Below are 20,120 nucleotides of genomic sequence, written 5' to 3' on the forward strand. Positions count from 1 at the left end.
TCAATAGTGCCCGTTTCTGTTTCTCTCTCTCTCTCCTCTCTCTCTCTCTCTCTCTCTCTCTCTCTCTCTCTCTCTCTCGCCTAACCCTATCCTGTTTATATATCCTGGCATACAAACAGGATAAGGTTATAGGATACTCGAGCTACCCACCCCAATCCTTTTATAAACTTAAGAAGCTGAATAAACATTTGAGGCATCTTAAAAGCAGTATAGAAAATTTCTCCATTTTATTTTTTTTTAAATTAAAAAATTAATACATCGATGATCATATTTCACATTTGATGGACTCGTATCATTTATCTAAATCGGAAACTCTAGCAATTTTACACTCGACAGTTGTGAACTGACTGCCCGTTGTTATCGATTACGAATAACTTCACCTTTGTTAGGTGTGGGGATTCATCAGTCTCGTTTCCGATAGATGGAACTCCCATTTTGCGTTATTATTATTATTACTTCATGCAGACATGCAGAAAAATAGTATATTAATTCCTACGCGACAGACCAAAGTATTCGGCCCAGAGCTCATTATACGGACGGTCGCAGCTGATGGAGAGAGAAAAAAAAATCCACTTGTCGAAGAATTTGGGTCAGTAGTACTGAATAGATAGCAGCCCGCTATGCGATCGTCTAATAAAATCATTGTGTAAACAGCAGCGGCAAATCGGCAGGCCGTCGTTTTCCTACAATGCACGGGAATCCAGCGACCACCGGTTGATTGGTAATAGAATACCATTTGTAACAGTGGTCAGTTTGATTTGCATTACGTGTTGACATATGGTGTTGGTTTGTCCGTGTCTGGCAGAATCCAGAAAGTCGAAGATTAAGTTGCGGCTTAGTTTACAGCTATTTCACAAATCAGAATACATGATGACTGGGAGGTACACCCCCCTCCCCACAAGTACACACACACACACACACATACACACACACACATCGATAACAACACACACACATCGAGAACAACACACACACACGGGCATAAACACAGAGAGAGAGAGAGAGAGAGAGAGAGAGAGAGAGAGAGAGAGAGAGAGAGAGAGAGACGTACAAAACACACACACAGTACTCGCGACCCATGATAAAATGTAGTAGTGGATCCAAGATTTTGTGAAGGGTGACATGCTTTCTTTCAGAAAATAATTTGAGGATACCTAATAAAAACAAAGCATATCATAAGTACCCCTACTAGGTGGCTATGGGTTTGAAATGTTATGAAATTGAAAACTGCATTTTATTACTTTGACAAATTTTAAACCGCAAGTCATCTAATTCAGGCTTTCTGGCAGAGGGTAAAACGGGTATGGCACCATACGCAAATATTTTAACAGATTTTTTTTTTTTTACACAAATAATTACTCTTTATCATTACTGTATGATTTTCTTAACCCTAAGCCTAAACTTAACCCATTTTCTTTCTGTGGGAGGCCCGCTCATACCCCCTGTTGACTGTGGTTGTATTAAATTCCATAGTGCCATACCCAAAAATTTCTTCCTGGCAGAAACACTGTAATTATAATCTTTGTAAAAAGAAAAAATATAAAAATTTATTTATTATGTTCCAAGATTTTAGGGTATGTCATTTTATTATTTGTACCCTCTGGTAAAAATCCTAGTTTGTTCATGATGACTAGACTATGGATGCTAAATATGGTACGATGCAGTTGGCAGCAAAATTGTTTTAGAAGATATGACAGCCCACCCTCCAAACAAAAACACAGACAGACAGGCAGACAGACGGATAGGATGGAATAAGACGACACCGTGAGAAATATTTAACTAAGTAATTTCAGCATAAAACAGAAAGAACATAAAGAAACAAGTACTATATCAAATCTTAATCTTCTTAGGAAGAAAAAAAAAAAACCGTACTTTAATGTATTGTACTGTCTCAACGTTACAGGAATTACGAAATAAAAGACTAATCTATATTTCACGTCTGAATTCTTAAGAAGAGACAAAGTACAATATAACAGTATAAGTAACGTCAAGATTCACGTTTATAGATAGAAATACAAAGAAAAGAAAACTGGTATCAGAGCCGTGGCTAAGATTTTCTCTCTTTTTTTTTTGGGGGGGGGGGGGGGGGGGGGGCAACTGAGTAGTTAATAGTCTAAAACTCCTTAAACGGTTAAGAAGAGGATTTTCCTTTAAGTTTCTAAAAATTTTCCCGCTAGCTACAGTCCTGGGTATGGTGTATTGATAGATGAGTTGAAACAAAATTTTAGTAAGTGTTATTTATATTCTTAGTGCTGTTTCATAACTGCTAGCGTATTATATATAACAGTGATATAGCAATAGTTATAATAGTTTCATGTTGATTACTTTCGTCATTGGCTTGATTAGAATAAGTTAGATGATGCTAACAATATCGAGTGACAAATAATTACAGAAACGAATGCTTCAGGCGCTCGCGCACGCGCACACGCATACACACACACACACACACACACACACACACACACACACACACACACACACACACAAAACACAGACAGACACACATATACACACCAATATATACTATTTTGAAAAAAAAGAGACTTTCCTTCAAAGCACAAAACTTCAAATTACTAGTCTACCGTGTACAGCCAAGGTCAGTGACCGAAGAGGGAATACCGTTAACTGGTAATAAGATTATCCACTACTCCTGATTTGTACCAATAGATCATTTGACCGCCCGTGCTTTTGAATCTTTACGGTAAAATCGACGACCGTGCGTCATTCATGTTGTCGCCGGTGTCATGTGGCTCCATTACATAGACTACTGCGATTGTTAGACACAATAGTTGGATAACATTTACATTATCGATTGTCCCTTCTCGGATTCCTGCAACGCTTGACATTCGCCAACATAGCAATCATTGAAACAAGATGCAACATTCGCGGATCAAATGAAAGAAAAATAGAGAATTTGCACACTAGATGTTAAACTGAGGAGTTTGGTTTATAAACGTTTCAAGCGCTTCCCTGACTGGTTTATGCGTACTTGTTCTGCATGGAATGGTCATATAAAAAAGAGCCTTGTCTAAATTCCTATATAGTCTACTGACGATGGTTTAGGTTATCCTGACGAAGGGAATTAATCAAATGTTTAACGGTACGTCACCACGAACATCGGATATAGGCTTCTTTGGTGCACATGGGTTATGTGTACTAGAGCCGTCTATGTAACAGAAGCAGAAATCATTTGAGTATGTTCCCCAGGGCAATGTTCTTGAAACTTCGTTGGTGTAAGCACAAAGGTCGGTTACATCAGTATTGTCATCATTGTGTGAGATGCAGATGTAATATCGTTTTGTTTTCCATTGTTGTTCACCGTCTGTTTCCGAATGGAACCTTTTTTTACGGTTATCTTCAGAACCTATTTCTGACTACTACAGTGGAATTGAATTTAGAGGAATATTATAGTTCAAATGTTCATCCTGTAACACATTTATAGATATATATCTTGGGCTATGATTTGTAGACACGGTCTGCGTCTACAAATAAGTATCACGTGCATATATAGTCCAGCAACTGATTTTGTTTTTTATATCAGACATCAGTATCTAAAGATTAAAATGTTCTGGAGTGTTTTTGATTGCCCTTTATTTCCTTTTAATAATAAATAGATACAAGCTTATCTAAATACACACCCTGTATGATAATTTACATGCACCGTTATACAAGTTTAAAAAAAACAAAACAACAACAAACAAACAAACGAGCAGGAAACTGACTTTTACGACTATGTATTTTTGTCAATAAAATGTATAAACAGCTCCACATTAAGACATCCCCATTCCAATGCTTTTATTATTTCATGTAATATTCGTAAAAAAAAAAAAAAATACATTTGAATATAATCGTTTGTTGTCTGGTGATGGTCTGCCTTTTCCGTTTGGCAATAAAACGCGACCTACAAACAAGGAAGCACGCTATATAACACCAACCATAGACGAGGAAGCAAATAGTAATCTGCGTGCAGTTTTTTTTTTATTAATCGTCGTATTGTTCAACATGTAAGGGAATATGTATTTATTACACTCTTTGTCGTTCCGTTAGGTGATAATCGTGATGGTTTAGAACGTGCCAGAAGATCGCAGTAAAGATAGAAACTTGACACGCTAATAAGATAAGTTTTCAAAGTTCTAAATAGAAAAGAAATGAAACATTCTTCATTTAAAAATAGTGTACTCATGAATTTACACTGAAATTTCATTGGTATTTTTAACATCATTCATTTATATGCTTTTCTTTGTTTGACACCCAATAGCCGATGTGTATTTTAGATCTTGGGATATCGTGAAACATCCATTCATTCATTCATTCATTCATTCATTCATTCATTCATTGTTTTCACATTGAATTTTAAAATAATAATCGCCCATTATTCCAGTCAAGTATCTGTTGTTAACAAATTTGAATTATATGGTTCTTAGACAAAATGTGTTATTCTACCGTAACACATGCATTCGAGACTATTACGTGGGGGTTTTTTCTTACAACAACTAAGTACGATAACCGTATTACGCATCACATCATGTTTTGTCGGTCTACAGGCTGGTAGGTACTGGGTTCGGATCCCAGTCGAGGCATGGGATTTTTAATCCAGATACCGACTCCAAACCCTGAGTGAGTGCTCCGCAAGGCTCAATGGGTAGGTGTAAACCACTTGCACCGACCAGTGATCCATAACTGATTCAACAAAGGCCATGGTTTGTGCTATCCTGCCTGTGGGAAGCGCAAATAAAAGATCCCTTGCTGCTAATCGGAAGAGTAGCCCATGTAGTGGCGACAGCGGGTTTCCTCTCAAAATCTGTGTGGTCCTTAACCATATGTTTGACGCCATATAACCGTAAATAAAATGTGTTGAGTGCGTCGTTAAATAAAACACTTCTTTCTTTCTTTCTTTCACATCATGTTTTGAATTACCATAGCTTGACACCCAATTATCAATAGCCTATGTATTTTCGTGTTGGGGTGTCGTTAAACATTCATTCATTCATTCATTTTGTATTACGCAATGAAACGTATGATGGCAGAGAATAGTTTGGGTTTTTTTCTATTAAAGCTCTCTTTTAAGTTTATACTCATGCCACCGTTTGGCTTACTCCAAATTTTTGATGATTCTGGATATTATAGCATACGTTTTAGAAATTCACCCTACTGAATCATCAGAATGTTAGTTCATTCCAAACACTTGGAATTTAAAGTCGCAGACCCTACTTTCAACCCATGATAATGGACATTAAAGTGTAGTTAATCTACAAACCTGTAACACATTTGAATACACTTACAATAGAGTGTAACAAGTCTTTGATGTTAAAACGCGAAATGCCTTTAAAATAGACTAGAGCTTGTCTTCCATAACCGTTACTTCTCATAGGTACTTGCGGTTTTTTGTTGTTGTTATTGTTGTGGGTTTTTTGTGTGGGTTTTTTTTTTTTGGGGGGGGGGGGTGTTCAGTTATCAAAAACGGTTCTTATAGTTAAAAATACGTCATAGTGTTTAAAAACTAGGGTCTGTCACTTTAAGAATTTAGTTGTTTCCAGACAAGATTTTTCAATTCTTTATAGTGGAGGAATGTTGAATGAATTTCATTTTGTAGATCATTCTGTTCTCAAAAATCAGTGTCGTGTTATCAGATGTGAAGAAATGGGGGGTAGGCACAGTGTAACAAGGAATATGTGGGGTGGGGGTGGGGATGGGGGGAACCCCAAACAATCTAAGAATAGGTGCACAAAGAGGATTCAATCCAAGCACCGTAAGCTATCACTGAGACTACCGACTGAGCTAGATTCCCCCTGTACGAGTTTGTACTAATATAAGTTAGGTTCACTTGAGCCGTGAGAATGATTCCTGCTTAAAACAGTACTCCTCGAATATTAATATCTCAAAGGCAAGTGTTAGGTCTTGCTTGTTTGGGGTGGGTTTTTTTTTTTTTTGGGGGGGGGGGGGGGGGGGTGGTGGTGGTGGTGGTGGGGTTTTTTTTTTTTTTTTTTTTTTTTTGGGGGGGGGGGGTATTTATTTTTTTACTTAAAGTACATTTGAAACCGAAATACCTTTTGGCACTGTTTGTGGAACAATTAGCCTATATGGCGGCAGCTGGAATTCTGTCTCTCGCTCAAGACTCTTGTGCCACTATCACCCATGATTAATTTAAACCGTCTTTAAAGAGACATATCTTCCTTATGTATTTATGTTAAAGGTAATTTTGCCTTACAAGTGCAGTTACAACTAACCAAGCCTGAAGTCGAATTCGTCTGCAGACAGATAATGCGATTAATGGTGCTTTTTTTTTCTTGCTTTTTAAAGCTGAATTGTTAAGCCCGTGACATTTAAAAACAAAAATGTATTTGGAGATGGAAATTGTGTTTTAGTTTTGTTTGTGCAGACTTTAATTTAGTCAGTTGTGCTTAATATCTCCTTGCCGTTATCAGCATAAAAGAGTGTTACGTCGTCTTAATGGATTATACATTATTGTCCCCGCCCTTCCTCCAGTTGATATTTAATGTACATATCTTTAAATTTGATATCTTTTGCAAAATTTAAGATTAATCACTATATAAATAACTAGTTTATGTCGTCTTGCAGCAGTATTCACTTCAGGTAAGACTGAGGTTAAAGTTTTGGGGCACTCAGTCTCTTCGTTTTACAATTTGTGATGTGTTTCACATTTCATTTTGTACAGTACTTCTGGGATGGTGCTAATAAACGATTCCTTGCTACTAAAAGGTACATGTAGCGGGTTTCCTCTATAAGATTATATATCAGAATTGCCAAATGTAGGACATTCAGTAGCCATTCATTAATAAATCAATGAGCTCTAGTGGTGTCGTTAAACAAAAGCTTAATTTTCCGAGTTGTTTTTGTGTTTTTCTTGCATGTATTTTGATAGTGGGCAACTACCCCACCACCACCCTCACCACCCTCTAACTCCGACCCTGTGTTGAGACCACAATAAGATAGAACAGAAATAGTCGTGTATGTTCTCATGACAACAGCTGCAGTTGTATTCTTGAAGATGTTAACTAGGTTAGTGTGACCTCGCTGCAGAATCAATAACTCGGCAGTGAGTAGTCTGGTTTACATTCAAGCCTCTTCACGACACTAGAACGCACTCGACATTCTGTATTCGCGCAATATTCCCTGAGGAACACGACAGCATTCTCCCCAGGAACTAATTTCGCCGACATGTTTGTTGACCGAACGTATTGTTTCGACGAGATACAAATATCCAATTACCTTGCATAATATTGGGGGTTTTTTCACTGGAACATTTATGTCACGCCCATTTTCACAAATATCGTGTGACTTTATTTTTGTAAAATTTGTGTTAAAAAAAAATCATATTTGTTTTGTTCCTGATATTACGCGCAGTGTGATTCTCCTGCAGGAGAACTTTAAAATACCGCCGTCTCTCTCTCCCCTCCCCCCCCCCCCCCCCCCCCCCCTTAAAAGGTGTAATATACAGGGTTTTGCCAGAAAGAAATGTTTGGGTATGGCGCAAGGGAATTGATAATTTACAATGTGTGTTGTGAATGCAACCGCAGTCGACAGGGGGTATAGGGAGCCTCCTCGAGAAAGAAAAGGGTTAGGTTTTGGGTTAGGGTTTAAAAAATCATACAGATGATAAGAGTACCGGTAATTAATTTTGTCAAAATTTACAAAAAAAAATTGGGTATGGTGCCATACCCGTTTTACCCTCTGGTAGGAACCCTGATATATATTGACAATGAGTATAAAAGTACATGTGTATGTTCGTGCTTGCACACACGCACGCGCGCGCGCGCACACACACACACACACACACACACACACACACACACACACACACACACACACACACACACACACACACACACACATGGTGCATAACATTTTCAGTGACTTGTCGATCTGTTGCAGACGAACATAGTCGAGGTTGACATCGATCCTCTTCCCATCTGGTTCAGATATTATTACTGTTGTCAAAAGAACCCTGGTTTGAGATCCCAACAAGTAACAACCGTGGATATAAATCTCACCATTGACATCTTCGTCGTCTGAAAGGCACGCGGTCGCGCATGCATGTTCCCTTGGTGCGCGTGGCTTCCCGGTGACTCACGAGCAAGACGCGGTGAAATCGATGAGACATCAATAATGTACGAAATGGAAAATCTGACTGCATCCCTTTTATGGCCTTTGTCACTTGGTTCCGAGTCAGTGGTTTTGTGCTGTTTCATCTGGAAGGTGGTAATGTAACGACAATGATTCTTCATTGTTCGAATGTGAATCATAAGTCATTTATGTTCGTGACCCTGGTCCAAACGAGATTTTATTGCTGTGTTAAATAAATATTTTAAACAAAGATCTGGATAATATATATTTTAAAAGCTTGTTTGTAGCATATTTGAAGAGTGAGGGATCATGACTAAAATGAACGTGTTGTATACAACAGTTACATTAATCACTAGATAAATGTACAGGGGAATTTGTAGGTAAAGAACATTACTGTATGAACTAGTGGTATCTTTATTATAAACTAGTCTATTACTAACAGGTGGAATTTTTGAGAACTGAATTTATGTGGTGGCTTTTGTGTCGTAAGCATTGATTGTTTTTTAACGAGTTTTGCTGTGTATTCGGTCTAGTTTAGACTGCAAGTGTTCACTGGTGTTATATACTTGTGTGCAGATCAGGCTCCGTATTCATAAACGTACTGAAGTCAATGTATGATACCTAAATACATACTTAAAGTACACAGATAAGTATTACATATTAACTTAAGTATGTTTATGAATATGGAGCCTGGAGCGTAGACAACAAAGTATCCTCTTTACAAGTATTTTAGCATTGCATAGCGAGATCGCACAGTTGCGAGAGTTTAGTGAATTAGGCCTGCATTAAAAAAAAACCCACTTACCAGGCTGCCAGATTTCGGTAAAAGGAAAGAAAAAAGAAAGAAATGTTTTATTTAACGACGCACTCAACACATTTTATTTACGGTTATATGGCGTCAGACATATGGTTAAGGACCACACAGATTTTGAGAGGAAACCCGCTGTCGCCACTACATGGGCTACTCTTCCGATTAGCAGCAAGGGATCTTTTATTTGCGCTTCCCACAGGCAGGATAGCACAAACCATGGCCTTTGTTGAACCAGTTATGGATCACTGGTCGGTGCAAGTGGTTTACACCTACCCATTGAGCCTTGTGGAGCACTCACTCAGGGTTTGGAGTCGGTATCTGGATTAAAAATCCCATGCCTCGACTGGGATCCGAACCCAGTACCTACCAGCCTGTTGACCGATGGCCTAACCACGACGCCACCGAGGCCGGTCGATTTCGGTAAAGTCATTATATTCTACAATAATAATTTACTTAATAATGGTGGTCAATCCCGATGGACCTTAAGGTCATTTATATTGCTTGTGATTGGTGCTTGACCCCAATTCTGGACACTTCAATAATTTCGTATTGGTGTTATAGGCATGAAATGATATGGTCTTTATGCTAGTATGTAGAAGTTTGTTTTGTTTTGTTTAACGACACCGCTAGAGCACATTGATTAATCATTGGCTAATGAATGTCAAACATTTGGTAATTCTGACTCTTAGTCATCAGAGGAAACCCGCTACATCTTTCCTAATGCAGCAAGGGATCTTTTATATGCACTTTCCCACAGACAGGATAGCACATACCACGGCCTTTGATATATCAGTGGTGGTGCACTGGCTGGAACGAGAAATATCCCAATGGGCCCGCCGACGGGGATCGATCCCAGATCGATCGAGCGAGCAGTACGAGAGAGTCTACGAAGGTGTTCAGTCTGTTTTTGATCACACTTTTCCAGTTTCTATCATACATAGGTTGTTTTGTACTGAATGCCCTTACAGGTGTGTAGACCAATAAGTGTTCGCTATGGATTTCTCAGTACGATTATGTAACTTTCATTATCTGTCATAGCGTTTATTTTTAACTATTGACTTCCGTCGATCGACTGGACACTTAGCTTATGGTTCCAAATAAAGAACACAATAGTCAGTTGGACTGCCGTCTAGACAAATCGGCCATTGCACGCACACGTATTTATATGTAAACTCTTCCATCCAGCTTTATTGATCGATATCATCCGAGACGTGCCATTTCGCATTTCGCAATGCTTCTAGTGAAAAAAGAATTTAAAAAAAAAAAAAAAAAACCCAACACAACCCCAAAACGCCCTTATGCTCGTTTTACATTTTATTAATGAAAATACTTTTAAATGTTTAATGTGTGAGAGAGAGAGAGAGAGAGAGAGAGAGAGAGAGAGAGAGAGAGAGAGAGAGAGAGAGAGAGAGAGAGAGAGAGGAGAGGGGGAGAGAGAGAAAAAGAGAGAGGGGGGGGGGGAGGGGAGAGAGAGAGATAGGGAAGGAGAGAGGGGGAAAAGGAGAAAGAGAAAAGAGAGAGAGAGAGAGAGAGAGAGCGAGAGAGCTCACGACAGACGTACTCGAATATTTCTCTGATGTATGGTTGTCACAAATTACCCACACCCACATACGAGCTCGCACTTTTCACTGGGTGAACTTTAAGTGGTTATATTCACAAAGTGCCAAAACAATGAATCTGTACCAAACTTTCAGTTTTGTTGGTGTTGATTTCCCAGGACATCGTGCTTGAACTCATAGTAGTTTGGCAGCGGCGCATTTCTTCTTGCACTGTGCAGATGGTCTGTCGCTAGTGTGGCGTCTAGACACGTGGAAGCAATAATAATTGTGTCATAACTGATGGTGGTAATTAGGATAGAATTCATCCGAGTTGTTCGTTTACTCTGGGCTGGAGTCAGTGCTGGGATATAGATCCACAGGACTGTACTGGCTGGCGGTAGCTGGTATTGGGAATAAGCATGCATCTATCAATATATATACTCAACAACAAAATAAACGCAAATGTTAATTTAGTTTTCGTTAATGTATTTAAAAATATTCTGTTTGAATCCCATTAGGTTTAGGGTTAATGTCTTGTGAACATTTTTGGGTCCATTTTGACAGTTAATTTACCGAGTTACTTGTAATTGTACCATGACAAATAATATATATTATATATATTAAAATATTTGCGTTTCTTTTGTTGTTCACTATATTATATAACCATAGACTTATCGGATGGCATTTTTTTTCTTGAAGGTCAATAGGAATGAACCCTGAACACTTTTTTTTTTTTTTATATATATATATGTATGGTCTTCTTATTTCCGTTTTAGCACAATGTACGTAGAACAATATAACACAGACGCTTCAAAAATCAATCACCTACATAGTAGCAAGCACGTAACCGACGTCAAGTAATATAAAACCTCAAAGAATACAATGTATCAGAAACCGGCCTCGGTGGCGTATACGTAGTGGTTAAGCCATCAGACTTAAGGCTGGTAGGTACTGGGTTCGTATCCCGGTACCGGCTCCCACCCAGAACGAGTTTAACGACTCAGTGGGTAGGTAAACGACCAGTACACCGACTTCTTCTATCTCACTAACCACTAATCCTCTTGTCATAGACAGCTGAAATGTGTGCCCATGACAGCGTGCTTGAACCTTGGTTAAATATAAGCACGGAAATAGATATAAATGAAATGAAAATATATCAGAAGGACCTTCACTAAGGATTCAGTCTTTGGTTGGTGGGGGGGTGGGGTGGTGGTCCCTCGACTCAAACGCCTATATGTGTATAATCAGTTTGTACGAAGTTAACATCTTCAGCACTGTCTGGTCATGGTGTATCATGTCGCTTCCGTCTGTTGATAAGATTTCAGAAACAGCAGTCTGCCATCCATTTTTAAATCAATTTATCACGGTGTCTCCGGAGCTCTCAGTATTTTAACACCACTACGTTTTGTTGTCGTCAAGGCCAGATGGGTTTTATGTCGGGTGTAACACAAGCAACAGAATAATGTATGCGCATCATTAGTCATACATGGCTGTGATGTAGGTTGCACTGATCCCAGCCGATGCGTCAGGATGATTTCATCGCCTAGCGCAAATGATATGTCGGGATTTGGAGCTGTCAGGCTCGACGACGCGGTGGTTATACCACCGGGCTTAAGCCTCGCTGCGTGCTGGATTCGTTCCCCGGTACCTCTGTGAATGTACTCTTCAATGCAGTAATGCCATCACTCGTATGTTCTTTTCACCAGCCGTTAATCGGTAACCTCTGTCCAGATAGCCGAGGTGTGTGTTCAAGACACCGTGTTTGCACCTTAATTGGATGTAAGCTCGAACATAAAGGAAAATGACATTTCTGAACAAATCAAACGAAAACTGAAATAGGTAACGGAAGTTCGATCAATGCATATGAATCCAGAGCCGTATCTAGTGATGATTTTAGTAGGCCTCCATCCTCCCGAAGATATGAAAAAGCGCCATTTTTACTTTAAAAGTACCCTCTTCGTTGGAGTTCTGTACTCCCCACCCCATCCTCCCCCATTTAACTAGGTACGGTCTTGCTTTTAATAATCTTAATACAATTACCGTAAGGCCATGCTTCCATATTATCATTTTGACACAGTTAATATCATTTACATATATATTAAACCGGTTACACACAACGTTGTAATTATGCTCATCGACGTAACAGCTGCACGGTGCAAGACGAAATTTGTCACTGCCACAAACTCAACTTGAGTTACATGGGCAGACTACGTTGTATTGCAAACAGAGCCCGATACCAGGGTATTTGGTATGTTACAATTATCAGTTGGGGAGCACTCACGCGAACTGCAAGGGGTGGGGGTGGGGGGGGGGGGTGGGGATAAACTGATCTATTGAGGGATATTGGTCTATCAAAGCTATTGGATTTGTGACTTAGGAAAATGTGCGTTGGTTTTTGTATGCACCATCATAGAACATTTTGTTGAGAAAATGAAACTGCACCATATTAAGATTCAGTTAAAAGGTGTTTGGCTGTTGCACCCCTACCCACCCACCCCCCCCCCCCCCCCCCCCCACACACACACACACAAACACACGCACACAGGGTTTCGGCCAGAGGGTAAAATGGGTATGGCGCTATACCCAAAAATATTTGCTGCATTTTTTTAAAGTTAACCTTTTGACAAAATTAATTACTCTTATCATAACTAAACTTAACCCATTTTCTTTCTGGGGGAGGCTTACCCCTCACACACACCCACACACCCACTATTGACTGGCCGCAGTCAGTTCCAGTGCCATACCCAAAAAATTCTTTCTGGCAGAAACACTGGCACACACGCATAAGCTTTCTGGTCTATGTGACTGAGACTATTAAATAGTAATGCCAGCTGGATATTTTTTACCTGAGCTAAATTCTGCTGTTGTAAAAATGAATTACATTACAAGATGAGAAATCTCACAATGGCACATTATGTGCCCCAGTAGCCACGCGTGACTAATAGCAGTGACGAATAATGGATTCTATTAAAACAAACTATATGTTGTTCACATTGTTTAAATAAAATATGATTTTGTAACTAATACACTTTACAGCGATAGTTTTGATATTTGTTGATAATGTATTGGTGTTAATTGCATTTCATCCCCTCGGCATTATGGCCTCATATACGATATATAATGGTGAGGTTAATCACCAGATTGTACGTGACAAAAAAAAAAAAAAAAAAAGCGCTGGACAAATTGACTTCCCGCATGATCTGGCAAGGTAACGAGAGATATATAACGAGATTCAGTGGTCATTTCCATTGTAAGAGGTAATTGCAGTGTTTTACAAAGTCATTTGGCAGATGTTATATGCTTAACAAACATAGTTTGCGAGTCGTTGAGGCATCCGACAACAGTCCCGGTAGACCATTGGTGACGTCAGTGGTGTTGCGAGGGGAAGGAGCTACCAGATCACCCGTAGCTAGATGTTATAATATAATCGAGTTTGTAGCTTAAACAAATATATGTTCCTGCTTCAGCATTGAAAATATTGTTTGATTACAATTGCTTGTTGCTGTCACATACATGTAAATCAATGTCATTTTATGTTAAATATTATTCCATTAATCAGGAGAAGGTAACCGCTTAATCAGCTGGACATTCAGACAAAAAAAGGAATGGTGACCATACATATAGGTTTTCTAGAAAAGCTAGATGCTGAACATTTTACTTGAATTTAAAGTGTTTTACCCAGCATGTTCAATATTTAGTTTACAATTAATGTCCGACATTTTGTCATTAGTAGTAGTAGTAGTAGTAGTAGTAGTAGTAGTAGTAGTAGTATTAAGGCCTGTATGGGGGCATGACCTACTTTCCTCTGACCTTGACCTTGGTATGAGTCATAGCCTGACCATGACATACTTGGAACAGGTGCGTGTCCGCACATGACCCTACCCTTCTGGTAAACGTGTTTCCGTTATAATATATGTTCTATCTATCGTTCTAATCTCGAATAGCCCTTTAATACAAAACCTGATTGAGGCAACCTAGCTATATAACCAAAATGTCGGACATTGATTGTAACAGAAATTATTGAACATGCTGTTTAGCTTATCCTAATTTTGGGATCTTTAGCATAGTATATACCAGTATAATAAATTAACGTATTTTACTATTCTATATTTTTCAGCATTTAAAGGGGTTTTACTAGTATAATAAATTAAAGTATTTTACTATTCTATATTTTTCAGTATGGAAAGGGGTTATATTAGTATAATAAACTAAAGTATTATACTATTCTATATTTTTCAGTATGGAAAGTCGAGATAACCCCTTCCTTCCCGGAGGCGAGCTGAGCAAGGAAGCAGACGACCTCCTTAAGAGAGCAACCATCATCCGCGACCAGTTCCTGCTGGAGGAGGAGGCGAAGAGGAAGTTCCTGGAGGAGGAGAGGCTGAAGCAGGAGCAGGAGTTCGAGGAGGCGTTACGGGAGAAGGTGTTAAACTCGGTGGTCAATAGTCCCGACTCGGACGGCGCCCTGCCCACGGCTGACCCCGAGCCAGTGGCCACAGAGGACAGCATAGCACCGGCGTTGGTGGCGACCACGGCATCAGAGCCCAGGTTGAAGGAGAACGGAAGCAAACCCCCCGGTGAGGGAGCCTCTCCCGAGTCGGTCAGAGTAGAAATTCCAAAGGACAGTGATAATAAAGATAAAGGATCACCCGCTGGTGACAAAAACGTACCAGACAATGAGGAGACGCAAAAGGACAAAAAGAAACGGAAGTGTTGCACAATAATGTAGAATTAATTCTTAATTCATCTCTGGATTTCTTTTCTTCATTTTCATTACGGATGGTATATAAAAAAAAAGAAAAAAAAAGAAGTAATATTAAAAAGTGCATAAAGAAAAAGAAGCAAGGGAAGCTACTCACAATAGGAAAACAAAAATTATCCAGAGAGCATGCGTGTGTACTTCCTGAGCGCTCTTTGGCTGTTGCTATGTGAGAGGTGCTATTATCAGCTGCCAGTTATTTCCGTTGTCATGCGAATATTATAATGATGTATCATTTCATTTGCTGTTCGCTTACGCGGAGAATATGTTTTTAATAGTTTTGTTCGAATTACAGCTTGGCTATGTCACCTGAACCGTTGTGTGTTGTTAATCGTGGTCGGGAGAGAGTGCGAGCAGTATACCCACGAGAGGTAGCCTAACCCACGGCATAATTCCTGAAAGCAGTTATGTTTTCATGCAGGAGTAAAGGAAAAAATAACCCCATCTATTGCCTCCTATTCGACAGTTGTGTGAGCAAGAAAGGATCATAAATTTTCATTTTGTGGTTTATTTTCAGAAACTAAGGATCAAGAAAAGGAAATTTCGAAATTTGCGATTTTTTCGAAGTTGTCTAGTATGAGAATAATTCGTACTCACACGTGTATCATGGCAGCATTTCCTAGAGAGAACTGTTTTTACTCGTACAATGGATGCAAATGGGATACTTTTGGTTCTCATGAGGGGTAAAACCACGTGGGATACTTCTGTGTGATTAGACCAACTGACGACATAATTATTAAGATTTATTTTCTAATTTGATTCAGTATTTAATTTTTTTTTTTTTTTTTTTTTTTTTTTAAATATAAATAAGCCTTGTTGCTTTTATAAGTGTGAAGTACTGTGCATTTATGTCCAAAAGACTCCATTATCCATTGTGTGTGCTACAAAAGAAGACATCAACATTAGAGTTGTAAAATTATTATGAAATGCAGAGTAATGCTGAAACATAAACTGCATAACAGACGACATCCGGTTCACAATACAATGTCAAGGACGTACCGCTGGACACATTTCTTGTTGGAATTACTTTTAAAATTTATGTAACAAAATCATACCCCATATCAACTCATTCTCGTGAATACATGGTTATTATGTCATGTATATATGGAATGGAAAATGGAAGTGGGCTTCTGTCGTACAAATAAAGTCCGCACAATACTGAATAATATAAAAATGTAGTTTTCTTAAAAGGAGTAATAACTATGTTTTATATTTTTGCTTCTTTTCAGTTTTTTTATTTATTTAATACCAACCCAGTGGATATAATAACCATGTATAGCTGCTTATTATTATTATTTCTCTTTCGTGTTTCTAAATTGTTAGGGATTAAGATAGATCTGAGCTGTGGTCTCAAATAATGGGTGATAACGGAAAGGACATTTGTGTAAACTTCAGTTTCAAGTGCTGTGTTTCTAACTAATATAAATCTAGTAAATTATTCATCTCCGCTGTTGGCACACGTGGTGAATTATAGGTTTTTACCCATGTTTCACAGCTGATCCCATTTTGACGTACTTAGTTTATTCCGATATAGCGCGATAGTCGGTAACAGCTTACTTCAATACTGCCTGATGTCGGAGGTTGTTGCTGGTTCGTTTATACCACGTAGTTCTGCTGTTACAATCTAATTTTGTTATTGAGACACTGCGGCCAATTTCAGTATCTGGTTTTAGGGTGTGTGTCCTGGATACAATGTATGCAAGCACAATTTAGCAACAACATTTACAAATGGTTCACTTTGCGTTCGTACATATTTTATCTAAAATGTAAATTTTTGACTTTTCTACGCGGTTTTTTTAAAAGCATTATCGCGATTCAATCGTTGTTTAAGCAATATAAAATTTAATTTACGTTAGGGATTGATCAAAAGGAAATACTTATACATGTGTTAAGATCTGATTTGAAATGAGATATGTACTGACGGATCTTACCAGCAGTATCATCTTGTTTCAGTCAAAATCTGTCATGGCCTCGCTATGTTTATGGGGTAATATCCACCAAAAAGCTACTCCTTAGAAAAGTCTACCATATTAATTTATTAACTACAGGCATAGAGCTATTAGAAAAATACTATGAGACTGCCCGCCCAGATGATACTAATTTCGGCTCTGGCCTATCGATTAATGTAAATCCGGTAAAAAATAATAGAAACTTGTTGTTATACATGTTACATTGTTTTTAAACAGTGAGAATGTTTTCTGGAAAACAAAGAAAAACATGCGTTGTCATGTGTAACGTATTGTAAAGAAGCAGCAGGACAATATATTCGAGGTCAATCAGTGAACCATTTGCCCCGAGCTTACATCCACTGAAGGTTGAAGCACGTCTGTATTGGGTACATTATCCACATTTGCCGGCAGATGTGTCCCAAGACGGGGTTGTATCTGCCGAAGTGTTCCAATTATCAGATCAGTCGGATATTGATATTCATACATCGGTCAAGCTGCCCGTGCCGATGATGACAGCTACCCACCATCATCATCATGACTAGAGTGATTTGTTGTGTAAAAATTGCTCCACAGGATCACAAAACTGACACTGGACAACAGAGTCGACCATTGTTTGTTTGTTTTGTTTTGTTTTGTTTATATTGGCCAGCATATCATGAATCTTTAATCTGAATAATAGTTGTGTTGTATTTGTGGGGGGAGGTTTGAAGGGGGAGGGGGATTTTGTTGGATGGAAATTTTGTTTGTTTTATTGGGTTGAAAAAGAATTTTTTAAAAAGGATCCGTATAATTTATTACGTACATGATCATGGAGATCATTGAAGTATCTAACTCACTAAATATTAAAGTTGCAAACGGAGAACTAGAGTTAAAGGCATACTGTCACAGATTTTAGGACCTTATTTCTCTAAAAATGGATAATAAATAAAAATTACATTAATTGTTGGAAACCAAATCTAGCTATCGCATCACCTTAACTGAACCATGATGGAGTGAAATACCATGTCATCCCTCTCGGCAGTTTTAGTTTTTGAATTATGGACCATTGCCATAATTCATTATTTTTATTTTTTAAATGTCATTAATAAATGGATTATAGTGGTTATGAAGATGGTTGAATAAAGTACATTTAGGGACAAATCAAATTATATTTGTTAAGGTAATACTTTGTTAGATCATTAAATAGGTCATTGGTCTGTGACAGTATGCCTTTAAATTAAATTCATACAGTTTTCATTCTTGGTGGCTTACTATGTATGGTCCAGTGAAACAGCATTCTATCTAGAAGATTGACAACCCAGTTCTACATCCCAGTTTTTTTTAATATAATGATAAGGATTCAATAGATTGTATTCAAAACAACGCGTTGTATTTTTATTTAGTTTTTTATCTTGTTACGTTTTGTCCCTTGTTTGAGTTGCATGTTTGTGTCTGTTAGTAAAAGTTGGCTATGTATTTTATAGAGCGTGATCTTTTTTGTTTCCCAGTCATGTTCAAGAATGTACGAACTACTGTTCTAATATCAACGGGATAGTCTTCTTCACATAATAATAATAATAATAATAATAATAATAATACTGCAGAATAACATTAGTTCCATCAAAAATCACTTCCATCATCATTATATTGATATCTGAATGTCAATTTATGTTTTTCGAGCATTTTTGAATTAATAATGAGGTAACTACACCACACACATGCCCTTCCACCAATGAAATGCTATTTTCCGTGTACATTTAAAAAATATAATTGGTAATCTAATAAAATTAAATTAAAAATAAACTTGCTAGTAACTACATTTCGTAGCAAATGTAATTAATATAAATATATTGTATTGTTGTATGTTTATGCTGAATCTGTAATTTAAAGGAACTGTCCCAAGTTTTCTGCCATTGTAAGATGTTTCTGAGTAATAAGGCCTTTTTAAAGACTAAAACTACATTTTGAATACATTTTCTGTTTTAGAACATCGGTATCAGTATCCAGTGGGTTTCTGATCGTCTTAGTCTTGGTAGAAGCTTAAACGTTTTATTTCCTAATACAGTTGAATCCCGTTGGCTCGACCTCTAAAAACTGTTCGACCTAACCATTCGGTCAACATCGCGTAAGTGTAACTCAGGACTTCGTTTTTGGTTCGAGCGTTACGAGTGTATTCGACACTTCCGAGTTCGACCCAACGAGATTCTATATATTTTCCATCGTACGAAATTATTGGGAGATAAAATCTCGTTTGGATAACTACAAACAGTAGAACGACCAGGGCCCCGTTCCACGAAGCAATCTTAGCCCTAAGATCACCTTAAGTGAATAACTACCTTATGCACTTAAGGTGGTCTTAGCACTAAGAGTGCGTTGTGGAACGGGGCCCTGATACGCATTGAATATACACATTGATATTCTAAACAAGAAAATACATTGTAAATGCAAAAGTAGTCATTAAAAAAAAAAAAACTCTACTAGTCAGGAACTTGTCACATTAACAGCAAAACCAGGACAGTCTCTTTAAAATATTGGCAGGTTTATAAAAAATAATCATTTATTCCATGTATTCGTTCATATAAACTCCCCACTATTACGTATAACAAAACGCTTTTGTATGCCTTCTCGGTCTTGCTTCTAGTCAAAATACTAGTGTAATACCGCTTGTAGTTTGACCTGTATGCAACCTTTATTTATACAGTTGAAATTACAATTTTCAAAAAGTTTTATTATTTACAAATGCAACTGTTATTACGTTTGTTTGATTTCAAGAGTCGATGTAAACTTATGATTGTAAATATTGGATTTATGTTTGCTAGGTAAGTGTTGGCAGTTCCACACAAGCCTTCTTCAGTTGTTGAGCAATTTTATTAAAAACATCCGTGTAAATCCAATCTTGTGTTGTTGTATTTTATTAGTATTTTTATTTATTTATTTTTGTTTTAAGTACATCTAAAAAAAGAAAAAAAGAAGAAGAAGAGTAAAACGTGTTGTGTTTA

The 20,120-nt window shown here is 37.9% G+C and overlaps 1 protein-coding gene across 7 annotated transcripts in view; it reads left to right on the top strand.

Annotated features, from left to right (window-relative positions):
• LOC121376255 overlaps positions 1-16,353 on the top strand; it is a 135,495-nt gene extending 119,142 nt beyond the window's left edge. For all 7 annotated transcript variants that reach the window (XM_041504082.1, XM_041504087.1, XM_041504086.1 and 4 more), the window contains one exon: positions 14,674-16,353. In XM_041504082.1, the coding sequence (XP_041360016.1) occupies positions 14,674-15,163 (490 nt within the window). In that variant the 3' untranslated portion in view covers positions 15,164-16,353. The remainder of the gene's footprint in view (positions 1-14,673) is intronic.
• Positions 16,354-20,120: the final 3,767 nt, after the last annotated feature.

The sequence above is a fragment of the Gigantopelta aegis genome, chromosome 6 (genome assembly GCF_016097555.1).
Source record: "Gigantopelta aegis isolate Gae_Host chromosome 6, Gae_host_genome, whole genome shotgun sequence".
In the NCBI taxonomy this organism is placed as follows: Eukaryota; Metazoa; Mollusca; class Gastropoda; order Neomphalida; family Peltospiridae; genus Gigantopelta; species Gigantopelta aegis.